Genomic DNA, 14,165 nt, shown 5'->3' with positions numbered 1-14,165 from the left:
TACAACTAATATTTTACTGGTACATTAAAATTGATTTGTCAAACAGGTTTTAGTTTATACCATACATGTAGCACGATATTTGCATTCATTTCTCTGATTGTGTTGTTGTGGAAGACTTGGCGTGATTCACTGTGCAGCAGCATTGTTCTCAGCCAGGAGTAAATAAGGAGCCCAGGCAAAGTTATCTAAAGAAAGCTCCCCTCCCTGAGTCTGTGCCTCAGCCTGGTCACCCAGTCCAAAATCTTCTAGATGTTTTGAACAGTATTGGAAACCTGTCACTCATCTTGCTTTAATCTTCCATTCATGACATTTCTCTCCAAAGACTGTAAGGGGACCTGTGTCACAAACTAGTGATGCAGGCTTTCTCATAAGCTCTGTACCTTAAATCTTTAGTCTACATCAATGTGCTAAAAAAACATTTATTCACTTCAGCCATTCATCATGAGACCACTTCCAAACCCATATATTTATACAAAATGTCCCAGCAGTCGATGACTTTGATTCTACTAAGGAGAACTGTACTCAATGAAAGTATAAAAAAATACAGCTGCATTGAAAAGTATCAGTTGAATGATTAAAGGTTCAGATCTGAACATTTTGAAGATGTGAACTTGAAGGAAAATGTGATTTCCAGCATGAGTGCACTTGTAAAAGCTCACATCAGCAGTGAGAGTGCATGAGTGGATTCAGATGTCTGCATCTGTGTGTGATGTGATGTGATGTGATGCGATTGTGTGTGTGTGTGTGTGTGTGTGTCTCACCAATGACCCTAACAGCGGCTGAGGAGTGGATACAGCCGCGCTGGTTGCAGGCGATGCAGGTGTAAAGACCAGCATCCTCCTCTCTCACCCTCTGGATACTCAGAATGCGGTTTGAATCCTGGAGCTGGATGCCTGCAAGGACATACGGGATGATTAGTAGCACACACACACACACACACACACACACACAGACATAATTCAACAACAATTTAAACAATATTTCTGATGATTATGAGACACTTTTATGGTTTTATGGTTCTGAAAATATCTACTGTGCCTGAAGCCCTAACCTTCTCTGGAAGACTATTCCACATGTGCAGGCCCTTGACAGAAAAAGCAGCATCACCATATGTCTTAGTTCTGGTCTGGGAAAGGACCAGGAGGCCAGAGTCTGAGGATCTCAGGGGTTTAGAAGGAGCATATCTAATCAGCATATCAGAAATGTATTCTGGTGCCAAAACTAAAGACAGATTCTTAAAATTGATTCTAAAATAAATAGTAAGCCAATGAAGGGCCTTTAAAATAGAGTTAATGCATTTTCTATGTTTGGTTTTGGTGAGAAGATGTGCAGAGCACTACATAGTTCTGTCTTTTTACTTGTTTTCAGCAACTATTTTCTAACACTGATAATGTATTCAGAAACAAATCATTGATTTTGCTTTACCCTGACTTTAAGTCTATGAGAACTGCTGTTTTTTTCTTCTTTTTTTTTTTAAATTATGCCTCTGGATTTGAATCACATTTCTAATCCTGTCCTCCTGTGTGTGGGTGTGTGTGTGTGAACCCAGAGCATCAGCTGCCACTCAGACCCATACTAACCCCACCTCCACCCTCATGCCCTCTCCCCCATCTCCTTCAAATGTTAGGAAGAGAAGCACACTGAGAAAGCTAATGAGCCATGTATATCGGCCTGCAGGGTTTTACATGTGTGTGTGTTACTGTGGATGTGTGTTCGTGTGCAGCTGCACATCCACACAAGTATTCTCGCCACTGGTTCTGTTTGACACATGAGTCTGTTATTAAAGCTATTAAAAGGGTGTGCTGGTGCATGTGTGCCCAGACACACCCTTTTAATTGCTGGTTTGCCATTTATCATGGTGGAATGTGTAACAGAAACATCTGCTGAACTATTGGTATCTGAAAACAGCAAATATTAAGATTGTTGTTTCACTAAGCCACTGCTTTTTTATATATATAATGTGAACCCAGAATGTACAGTAGCAGATCTTCCTGGGGGCTCATCTGAACAGAGTAAACTCATGGGAGGTCATGAGTCCTGCTAAAGTAAGATCCTGCTGGTGTATAAGATTGTGTGTACGCGTGGCTCCTGGGACAACGAGTTGGTGGCTGCACTGTAATGTAGATGTGTATAACACCTGTGAGGGTGTACTTATGCACCTGACATTTGTTGGAGAGGCTGGTTGTCCTTGAACCAGGAGAGGTGGGGCAGAGGTCTGCCCTCTACCTCACACTCCATCCGCAGAGACTCAGTCACATTCACTGTCTGGTTGGTGAGGCTGCGCTTGTACCGAGGAGCTTCTAGGGCTGTGGATGAAGGGAGGAAAAGGATCAATGCTTTCTCTTGTCTACAATACATCCCAAAGACTGTAAATATACCTGTTTTTTCCTGATGGGTCTCGTAGGAGGGGGCAAAGGAGAAAAACAACATACATCTGTCTGCCAGGCACTGATGCAAGTTTGCAGTGCGTAACATTAATGAAGCATGAATTTGTTCGTGTGTTTCAGCCCTGTAGCGTCTCAGCTTTGTTTTCTGCCACTACATGCTGTACTGATGCCGCACAAACACCAGGTACCCTCTCTCCATTATGTGTGGTGTGCATGTGGGTCTCGGGTTGTGTGGGCACTTCTTTGTGAGTGTGTGTATTTTAAAGCCTCCAGCATCTCAGCACCAGCTCCACTGTGACCCATATGTTTCTGCTGCCAAGGGCTGAGCCTTTCTCCATAATTAGCAGTGGTTAGAGCAACTATTCTCTACTTTGGGCCAAGTGGTTATGTCAGTGTCTGGAACTTTCATCTCTTATCTCTCACCTTTGACAGAGATGTATCTGAACAGGCATTGTTTCTCCCCATTGCGTCTGCTCTGAGCCTCACACACATAATGACCCTCATCCTGCAGCTGTATGGAGGGGACGGTAAAGTCCAGGACCAAGCTGTTAGAGGGCTCCTGGAAGGAGAGCTGGCCTTCCAGCAGGTCAGCATAGAGATGCACGCTCCTGCAGTCCAGCTCCTGGGGCTTGCCCTGCTCGTCATGCAGGGCCTTGGGGTCAAGGCGATACCACTGCAGCTGCTCATAGGTATAACTGTCGGCACTGCAGCACAGGGACACTTTCTCCTGCTCCAGGGGATTCTCAGAGGGCTGGACATTCACACTGAACCCCTCAGGGACAGCTTTGAAGAAACAGAGAGGCGCAGGTGATGCATTTAGGTACCCTTGAAAGAGCTTGTGAACTGGACATTAATGAAACCTATTCCTAACGGGTTAGATCACAAATACTACAAAAAAAATATGTTCTCACTTAAATCTAATGTTATCTAACCATACCATACAGGCAGTTTTGGTTTTCTTGGCTCAGCTGGAGCTTTCTACCTGTACTCCAGAGTCATACATAAGAGGCTGTTGTGGTGCTCACAGTAAATGGCATTTAAAAAATTCAGCAGCAGCATTAACAGAAACACAGACCCTATTGCTCTGGAAAACCCAAAAACCAACTTCACTGTGAACAGTTGTGATAAAGTCTATTTGCTCCCCACAGCACTGGTCACAGTTGTTTTGCATGGTTTTGGGATGTTTAGCGTTTTAACTTTGAGTCTAAAGTTCTGTCCTTGGTTGAAATGATTTCGTTCATGATGAGAAGCAGATCCTACCCTAACCTTTAACATACGTATTACTAAAATCCACCAAAGGAAACCTGCAACATAGGTCCAATTTTTTTATTCTGCTACATATTTAAATAGCTTTTCTAATTTTTACAAAGGTTTATTGTTATTTAGTAAAAAAAAAAAAAGAAAGAAAGAAAAAGTACAATAAAAATTAAAATTAAGATCAGACTCAGATATTCAATATTAATAAAGGACCAAGATTTAAAAAAAAAAAAAAGACATGATCAGGATTTCCCAAGTTCTGAGTGAGATCTGTGACTGCCCTCGCTTACACTTCCCCAGAGCTATCGTGGACCTGGGCCTGATCAATAATCCATCTTTGTTCTTTTGCAGACAGTAATGTTCCTGCTGTTTTTGATCTTCCAATACGTTGAGCTCAACAAATTCCCTTTACCTCCTAATGGCTTCGAGGCAGAAACCTCAGAGACGGACATCTCAGAACCTGGACAACTAAAACATGGCTACGTATCTTGCAGAGTGAACCCTACATACTTACTGGTTACGTAGAAGTAGACCAGGTGCTCATCTTTTCCAGCTTTGTTTTCGGCAGAACATTTGTACACAGCAGAAACGCTGGCGTTGCGAATCTGAAGCCTGGTAACTATCTGCGAGGTGAGAGAAGGCGGATGAGACTTTAAATCATCTGCAGGAAACGAGCATGATTTAAAAGGAAGTGCAGTCATGTAAATTCTTTGTGAGCTGACATGAAGGAGATTTTGTGCTGACAGGTGTGACTGAAAGATTAGGAAGTTTGCCTGTGTGTTTCTCTCTTCATGTGATCATTTCCTCTCACAGTTTTTAAATGTACAGGTGTGTTTATTTGCATTTGTGACTAGGTGTTTTTATAACCAGGCCTTACTGGAAGAGTGCAGAGGAAGACTGTTCTAAATGGTTTTATACTGTGGAAATGGTTCTTAATTGACAAATTGTGTTGTGGAGCTCAGAATTCAGGACACTTGCATAAAAACATCACAGTTCATGGATAAGTCCGCTTACATAAATGTTTTCTTTTCTGGGTTACATCCTAATCACAGTCATTCTTTTACAGTAATTATAAACCCTTACAATCGTATTACCACATTTTTCATTGATAAATTCATTAAAAGGTAGGTCTTACCATAGAATGACAGTAACACTCAAACAGCTGCAACCAACCTTTTGTTGCCCATCCACCATTTCAGTGAATGGTTCAATAGCCTCAATTTCATTCACGGGGTTTTCAGAGTTAATTTCCTGCCAGTTCTGACAGTCTGTATTCCTGTCGCTCCTGCTCTTCCTGTCTTGTCGGACCCTGGAGAGAAACACGGGCGCCTTTATGACATCTCTCCTCATTGACATGCACAACAGAGAGTGGACATGGGATGAGAATTCAGAACTACATCAAATCAGGCATCCTGAGGTTTTATGAGATTTTTTTTTTTCCATACACTGGGTTGCATGTCAGATCTGAACATCAGCTTGCATTTCAAAGCCAATACAATTATGCTAAAGTGTCTCAAAAACTAACAGAAAACTTATTATATCAATTTCTGAAGAAGAGAAGATCCATAGTGTGAACATCATAGCAGAGGTAATGAAACGGGAAATGGAATTTTGTTTCGCATCCTCTCCTAAATGCACTGCTACATTAGCACATGGTAATCAAGATCATTTTACTTTCTTCTACGTACAGTACATAAAGAAATCAAAATGACTGTACAAGGCTATTAATGTAAAGAACCCTGCACAGGAAAATAATCTTTTTTGATTTCCTTAGAATATTTTACTGTCAACAACATTACACATGGTGGGTGTTTTTAGTGATATTTTGAGCTAGCGATGTGGCACTAGGGCAGTGTACGTCTGTCAGTTGCTCAACTGTCTGAGAGATTGCCATTACCGGTAAATTAGGAACACATATTCACAGAGGATCGATCGTAATGCCCTACTGTCATTATAAAGTAAAAGAATTTGTCCATTTAGATTATGACTAATTAGCGAATGTTAGTAACCACCTTGATGAGCATGGTAAATGCCGTTTCCCTCTCCATTCTTTATGCTAAGCTAACATTTTGTGGCTGAGACACCACAATCTGACCATTTAAGTATATACATCCGTCCGTGCAGTGTGACTAATATGTCCTCATCATTTTAGACTCTTCTCAAGCTTGGCCAAAACAAACAACATTGAATTTAGTGTCTTGCACACCTGAGCTGCAGGTGGTTGTGCTACCACACTCGGCAGGCTGCTGTGACCCAAGACAGCTTTATATATCATCAGTTTGACTATCACATTAAAAAACAAACAAACAAAAAACAGTAAATCCCATTTTTATACACCAGAAAAGGTCAACACAGCCATGCCTCAGTCAGAAATGTCATACTTTATGTGCTGCGGTTGAAGTCGAGCCTAACCTGTCTCTTTTGTGTATCTCATTGTGTACCATCTAGAACAGGGTGGGCAGCTTGTGTCTGCACTCATGTTACACACCCTCATGGAAAGGTCAAGAGAACAGCAATAACTTCAAAAATGAAGCCTTGGAGGAAGGCGGAACATTAGAAGGATGTTCGGCACACGTGGTCACAACAAGAGGCTTAAAGTGATGGGGAATAACCTAAATCGACTGTCTGTGGTTCTACAGAGAATCCACTGCATTGTGTTGTGAGATTTGGCAGAGGTGGAGAAGAGGAGGAAAAAAAAACACAATCTGTTCGTGTGTGTTTGTGTGCATTATCTGTTTGTCACATGTGTCAGAAAGGGAGTGCTGTGTGAGAGCTGAAACATGATAGATCAACCACAGACTAAGAGGCACATTATTACTGAAAAAGGTCAGACATCGAAGGGACACAGTTTCCTTTCATCTTCTTTTTCCTCTGTTTACTTCTTCACCTTCCCCTTTATCTCTGCTCTTTTCATCTGCCTCTATTCCTCTTCATCATGTATTCTTCAATCAGATCCAGTCAATAATTTCACACTGACCTCTTCTTGTTCTTTGGTGCTCACATACATGCACTGCATCCCACTACTCTCCTCTTTTCTGCCACGTTTCCAAACAATATATCAGTCCTGTAAGTGTATGAGAGAGAGGTTTTTCTTACAGCTTGCTTCGGGTGCTGTTGATGACACACGGGCCCCAGGCTCTCCACTGCCAGCTGACACTGGGAGTGGGGACACCATAGGCGGTGCATGTTAGAGTCTGACTGCTGCCACTGGGGTAAGGACTGGACGGCTCTGCCACTTCTTTCTCATGAATCTGTGGGGGGACTAGGAAAGAGGAGAGATAATCAGTCCATCTCAGCCCAGTCTCACATAAAAATGTACAATAGTTACGCTGGTCCACAGCATAAAACATAGTAGTGTCACACTAAGGGCTTGTAAGATTGTGACATGCCAGTGTTTTTTGTATTGCATCCCAGTGTCCTTTGGGTTCTTGTTCTTGGTATTTTATAGTCGTTGGCAATTGAAGTGGTGCATTACTGCCACCAGCTAGACTGGACTGTGGATCAGAGGTTAACATTGTCTGTTGAAGTTGAACAATTTTGAGCTATAGAAAGAAAGGTAGTAGTTGGGGCAGATGGATGAGTCCAACAAACACCTGACCTTCCTACCAACAACTGGAAATCATATCTGAGATTGTGCGGCAATGTACTTTTCATTGGAAAGTGTTTTAACCTTTATTAGCCTAAAATTAACCATGTAGTTATTGCAGCCAAATTTAACTATTTTATTTCATGTTCACTGCCAGAAAACATTGCCATTTCACAGTTTTGGAGGCATTGTTGTGAAACTAGCACATTTTGCATCGTGGACCAATGTAGCTATTATAAATTTAGCTACGAGTTTGGGTTGGTATAATTATGGCATGACCCCAAAAGTGTAACTCTTTCATGATGGCATTTCCTTTTCCAGCAAAATTACAATTTGTCAGGTACAATAACTTCAATAACTTCAGGAGCTCATTTGTCTTCTTTACATCTCCCCTGTCATTTGTAATGATGGGTGGTAGAAATAAGAGGATGCTGCATCCGCACTACCAGAAATTTAACAAGGAAATGAAGACGTGGAAGCAGGCCCCACTGCTCTGTTATTCAATCACTCACCCTCTCCCTTGTGTGCATCTTTAGTTTAGTGATGTATTGTTTTGACTTTTGGAATATTTAATCTTGTTTTCCGACAAAAAAGAAAAGATTACTGTCTGCTCCTCAGAATCAAACCACGTCTTTTTATGTTTCAAGCTGAGCGCCTGCTATTATTCTTCCATTGCTGTGTTTGAAACAGATACACTCCACTGTATGCCCTGTTCTTAACTGTGCTATACACAAAACACCTGGCAAACATCACTACTGAGGGTGCACAGACAAACAGACTTGTTACCATTGACGACGAGTGTGATGTTGAGTCTCCTCTCCAGCGCAGCGGCACTGTTTTTCAGCACCACTGTGTAGAGCCCAGAATCATCCTGGCAAACATCCTTAATCTCCAAAGCATGGTTAAGGTGCATCCTCATCCTTTTAATCTTGAACTCTGGATGCCGGTTTATCAACTTTCCATCTTTATACCTGGACACACACCAAGCACAGCTGCTACAGCACAAGATATACTCATACTGAAATTCTCTGCCCCTACATTAACGAGTAAGTCTTAGCTGTGTGAGGACTAATTATGCTTCTGCTCACATTACATTTTATGAACATCCCAGAGAGCCTCATCTTACCATTGTGTTTCAGGTGTGGGGTAGGCAGACACATTTACTTGTAATTTGAATGACTTCTGGCCAGCGGTTACCTCCACAACTGGCCCAGTTCTGTAGTCCAGGCTGATAAAAGGTTTTTCTGCAATAAGAGACATTTATTCATTTACATATAGTAGTTATTGCTTCAAGTCTCAAAGCTCACAGGAACTTTTCGGTATCAAACATTCACCACCTGTAGACTGTACAGGTGGCTGTGAAAAGTTTGGAGATGACTCTTTTGCAAAGGAGGGCAGCTGCGAATGTCAGCGTGGATCCACTAGACTAACTTTGGTGATGTCATTAGAAGATGTCATTAGAAATGTCCACAGAATCTTCTCAAATCACACACCTGCTTTGCATTTCATCATGTGAGTCTGGGTCACATTTGTAACCAGAGCCATTAGACTTCAAGTCTACAAAACTAAATATCTGATTTAGTTTCTGATAAGGTATTTCTTTAAAGCAAGATTTCTTCAAGTAAAAAAAAAAAAAAAGACTACTTCTTACAAATCAAACGTTTCAGTTTTAAATGAGCCACTGCTCAGATCAATACTCTGAGATTTCTGTGTGCTATGACCAGTAGCTTTGCTAACTAATGTCAGCTAGTGGTAATACGGTTTAGCTGCATTTATGCAGTTGGCTACAGTAATATCACTCTATGATTAAGATTACTAAGTTGGCTGGTGATTGTTACACTGTTTTATTGATACACTGCATTTTAGCATTTACCTGTATTGCACAATGGTTCAGCAAGTTACACAGGCCTGCTTTAAGATGTGTTTTTAGCTTGCTAGCCGCATGGCTCTAGGGACGGGAGTGTTAGTCCAGACTGAAATATCTCAACAACTATAGACTCTTAGCCTTGTTATTATGGATGAATACTCATGGTTAATGGGGTATTTAAGATAACAGACTGGTTTGTTCTGCCCTGTTCTGTTTACCATGAACTATGACCCGAGTTTGTTGGGTTTGTGTTGTGTCCGTGCTGCTGACGTTGCAGATGTACAGGCCAGCGTCTGTGACATTGACGCTGTGGATGGTCAGGATGCTTACAGCCTCTGTGGCATAAGACAGTGCTTCACGGCAAGATCTAGTCCCCACCAGACTGTTCATCTGTTGAGGAGAGACAGACAGTGAGCATCATCAAATTTAGTTTCTTATTTACTGTTGCTTTACAGCTGTTGCCGCTGCAGACCTGCCGGCCAGGGTAGGACCAGTGAATCTCCACCCCGGTGTTGAACTCCACCAATGCTGTGCAGTTCAGGGTGAGGGTCTCCCCCACTATCAGCTCTACCGGGTCCTCAGGAAACAGCTTGACATCGTAAATATGACTTCCTGTCCCGGAAAAAGAAAGGGGGGGGGACAGGCGGACAAAGGGAGGGAGACAGCGAGAGAGGTCACAGTGACATCGTCAGCAGTTGTTTTCTTCCTCGCAGGACCAGAGGAAATGACTTTCCTTTGGACCAGAGGAGTCATCACAGTATAGAGACGTTGTCTGTCACAAGCTCAGACTATTTCCATTTGTGTGTCAGCTGTATATCAGCAAAGGAAATTAAAGTGGGATCCAGTGAAGCCTCGTTTCAAGATAAGAGAGAAAAAGCCAGAAAGCTCTGGACACTGGCCATGGTCTCTGAAATTCAAGGCACCTCGCTCTGTAGTTACAGTAAATGACATGAGTGATGATGATGATGACTGTGCAGCAGACTGTGATCGCCTGATTGTTTAAACAACCCCATTACTGTTCTGAGTGAAGACTCGCTCTCCGTTTCTTCTCTGACTGATGTTACCTTCGGCTGGGAGTGGTGTGTATGACTTTCCCTTCACCATCTGAAGTGGGTTCACACTCAACAAGAAGCAACATCAACATAAAATCTTGCCTCTTCATCTCATTTTACTTAAAATTTAATTATCCCTTTCCATCTTTTCCTCTACTTTCTCTTCTTTTCTGTAAGCCATAACCGGCTTTACTAATTTCAAAGCAGAATTGTGGTGACAGTGCATTTGTAATTGGCTTCAAAATCAAAGGTGGTGCTTTTAGATTTTTTTAAGCTTATTTCTTTTTCAACAAAATCACAGCCTGAAATCAAATGTAAATATGGGATCTGTTGTGTTTTTGTGGAGTTGTATGATCCTCATCAATTATGGATGAAATACCAAAAAGGGCTGAACCCTTTAAACCTCTGGAGTTAACAGATATAATAGAAAAGAAGATGACAGAGAGCTCAGGAAGTTCACATGAAATTAATCAATGGTGCTCTTTTGCAAAAAGGACCAAAAATAAAGCAAATGAAAAATGCAAAGGCACTCTTCTAAAAAATAGTATAAAGCCTTTAGATCAGGAGTCTGAAAAGCAGACCACAGTAATGACAGATTGGTTTGTACAGAGAGGCTCTGAAACTAAAGTCATTCAGGATGCTCATAAAAGAGCACAGTCCTTTTGTAGATCTACACTTCTTTACAGAAAAGAGAGAAAATCCTCAGATAGTTGGCAAGTGTATTTTGTCACTCAATAAAGCTCTTCAGCTTATTCCATTTAAATAATTTTTGTGGGGTGACTGTGGTGCAGTGGGTAGAGCAGTCATATCCCAACCAGAGGGTTGAAGGTTCAAATCACGGTGCCTGCAGTCCACATGTGGAAGTGTCCTTAGGCAAGACACTGAACTCCCAAGTTGCCCCTGATGGTTAGAGCCATTGGTGTGAGTTGGCACAGCAGATGGCTGCCTCTGTACCAGAAACAAATTCCGTGTGTGTGTAACATACTTGGCCAAATAAATAAAGGTGATTATAATATTAAATTACAATTGGAACCTATTTAGAAGTCATCCCACCTTAAGGAAAAGTTTTCCAGGTCCTCCCAACATCAGTTTTAGAAGAGGTTCCACGGATTTCGCCCAGTAATTATAGTACTTGGCTTCTTCCATCTTTGAAGGCTACTTATAAATGTGATCGCTGTGCTAACATAAAAGAATGTAAACAATTTTGTGATTTTAGAACCAATATATGATATAAAATGCTTCATCAACTGTAACACTACATTTGTCGTATATCACCCATCATGTACGTGTGTGGTGGGGGGTGATTGTTTTAAGTTGTTGCTTCAAAGAGAAATTTTTTGTATACAACAGTTGCAGGCCACATCTTATCCAGGACTGAATGATGGTCCTTTTCTGTAAAGGTATATGGTTTATATTTATACATTTGTATGTGTTTTATATTCAATGTGAGTCCTGTTTTGTTTATGTGTGTATGTGTGTGTGTGTGTGTGTGTGTGTAGTAGTTTCAGGTCTATCTTTGTGCAGCCATCTCTTTCAGGCAGAGTTTATATGTGTATGCTCTTTGATTCCCTATGTGGCCACCTGCGGGTGCCAAGAATGGGACGACTGGTTCCCCATTAAGACCAGGTGTTTACAATTGTCTTACATCTGTTTAAGGGGAAACAGCATATTGCAGGTTACACCCTGAAGAAGGAAGCTTTTTGCCACTACACGTGGCCTGTGACCCACATTTTGGATATGCATAGTTTTTAATCCTCATTATGAAAAAGCCATTTGAATAAAGGTTTTTTACTGTTTCTTTTTTGAAGAGTATCCTTGCCCCTTTTTCATTAACAGATATAATGTTTTTTTTTACCTGTAGTATGGAACAGATAGGTAGCAGATTGGTACACCTTGCCTCCCATTGTGGCAACACACGAAACTCCAATAAGCATCGGCGCATTGACTATGACTTGTCTGGGAATGGACCAGCCTTGCTTGTTGTCCCACGTCATCCCACTCTTTTCCAGAGGTCCGGGATGCTGAGATGGTACACATAAAAAAAAAAACAGCTTAAGCTCAAATAATCAATTAAAGCTTTGTTATAATTGACTGTGAGAAATCTGCGGTGAATACAAACCGCCTCCAGAGTGACATTCAAATCAGGAACTGTGACCAGACATGGCACTATGACGTGCGTGGAGAGGCGTGTGATTAAAATAGTCTCCAGGTCATTTCCGTTGCCAGCGCTATAGCTGCCTCTCCTAAGGAACGGCTGCTCGGGGTCTGGATGTAGAGAGAAAGAGGGAGTTGCTAAAGGGTATTCTTGCTGCCAGCCGAACAATGGCAGCTGTTACTGAGGTAACTTCATGAACAGACATCATATGTGGCTTTTATCATGATTACCATGTAATGCAACAGCTCATTCTGACCCCACACAGCAAATAGCATTAAGACCTGAGAAACAGACAGCCAGGGGGTTTAATCCTCCGCTAAACAGCGTTACAAGTTCAGCCTAGGCTGTCTGTTCTGTTTCATTCTTAACACTTTGATGTTTCTCTTTTCATCGTCTGTGACTCACAACTGCTGATGCACAGAGCACTGGGAGACATCATAGCAGCTGCATATACAGTATTTCCACAGCATGAGCTGACATTATTATAAAAATGCCAGTGTCTTAGACTTTCCTCTTTTTTGATAAACCTTCTATTATTCTCATACTTTCTTCTGCAGCACCAAACAAAGGATCCTATCCCACAGTGGACTAGATACACATAGGTAACAGAACTCAGATCCATGCAGACTAAGTTCTTGACGACAAGTCACTGCAGGTATTAAGACTGCAGCCAGCTCTAGAGGAGGAGATGTCCCACCCAGGACAAGCAAAGTTCACAAAACACTGGTGATATGAGAATGTGTGTGTGTGTGTGGGTGGGTGGGTGGGGGTTAATGTCTGCCTGTCTAACTGAATCCATATGTGTCCCTTCTCATCTTGCCACACACTGGGTCTAATTTATAGCTGCCATTTCATCTGCTTCTGATCAGCCCTGTGGTTAGATCTATGGAAACATATTTGGCACTAAACAGGCATTTCACATGAGCTGAACTGATCAGCAGGATTCCCCTTCATGACAATCATTTGTCTCTTTGTCCACTCTTCCTTCTAGTTCTCTCCCACCACACATGGATTGATTAAAAGTAAAAAGAGGAGACCCTTAAGACCAAATTCAGTCCTAAAGTTGTTTAACAATAGAGAAAGTAGGAGTGATGACTCTGAACCTTAGGAGAGAAAACAATTTATAGCTAAATGCATTTCATTGTTTAGCTCTTATCAGATCTAATGCTCTCAAAGACTAATGGGAAGGTGAAATAAAAGAACTGTTGGTATATTTCACTATTAATCCAATGTCCTTTAGCACATATTTTGCATCTCTGGTTCCCAAAATGTTTGTCCTGCCAACTTTCAGAACTGATAATTCTGAAGGTCCAGGGGCTTCTTTGATACTGGGTTAGGTGTTAGGGTTATAACTTATCTGTTTCATATCTGTTTCAGTAGGATGGCTATGGTGTTCTTGTGAACCTCCACAGGAAAAGAGAAACTAAAGACTAAAGGGTCCACAGAGCCAAAGAGCTGCAGATCAGGCAGATGAAACAGGCTCAGTTTAATCACAGACAGCAAAACGACCACATAAACGGAAAGCTCACTACAACATAAAATGGCTTCTTAATAGGTTGTAAACAGGGTGTTTTGTCAATGCTGACAATTTAATTTCCATACTTGACATGCACTAGACGTGGACAGTTACTTCTAAATGACATAAGAGAAATATTGAAACAGATGTGTGTGTGTGTGCGTCTCACCCCTGACAAAAACATAAACACTGATGGCAGTGGTGCCATCGATGATGGCCTTGACGTCTTTATAATAGCAGCGATAGAAGCCCGTGTCTGTGCCTCGTGTCCTGTTTAGGACCAGCCTTTTGCAGTACGGCCTCCCAGGCCGGCCCAGACACTCGCCGACCAAGACGACGGTCTGC

General features: G+C 41.8%; 1 protein-coding gene across 1 annotated transcript in view; it reads right to left on the bottom strand.

Moving 5' to 3' along the window:
* Window positions 1-14,165, bottom strand: part of flt4 (fms related receptor tyrosine kinase 4) — a 40,266-nt gene that overhangs the window by 9,329 nt on the left and 16,772 nt on the right. The window contains 13 exon segments of the mRNA XM_020614612.1: window positions 762-893; window positions 2,160-2,306; window positions 2,811-3,170; window positions 4,159-4,267; window positions 4,818-4,953; window positions 6,741-6,906; window positions 8,017-8,201; window positions 8,357-8,474; window positions 9,316-9,487; window positions 9,570-9,709; window positions 12,005-12,170; window positions 12,269-12,414; window positions 13,990-14,165. The exon segment at window positions 13,990-14,165 is cut by the window's right edge and continues 21 nt beyond it. Coding sequence (XP_020470268.1) covers window positions 762-893; window positions 2,160-2,306; window positions 2,811-3,170; window positions 4,159-4,267; window positions 4,818-4,953; window positions 6,741-6,906; window positions 8,017-8,201; window positions 8,357-8,474; window positions 9,316-9,487; window positions 9,570-9,709; window positions 12,005-12,170; window positions 12,269-12,414; window positions 13,990-14,165 — 2,153 coding nt within the window.

Source organism: Monopterus albus, unplaced genomic scaffold (genome assembly GCF_001952655.1).
Source record: "Monopterus albus unplaced genomic scaffold, M_albus_1.0 scaffold148.1, whole genome shotgun sequence".
Taxonomy (NCBI): Eukaryota; Metazoa; Chordata; class Actinopteri; order Synbranchiformes; family Synbranchidae; genus Monopterus; species Monopterus albus.
The sequence above is the reverse complement of the archived record's forward strand: the minus strand, read 5'-3'. Positions and strand labels throughout refer to the sequence as shown.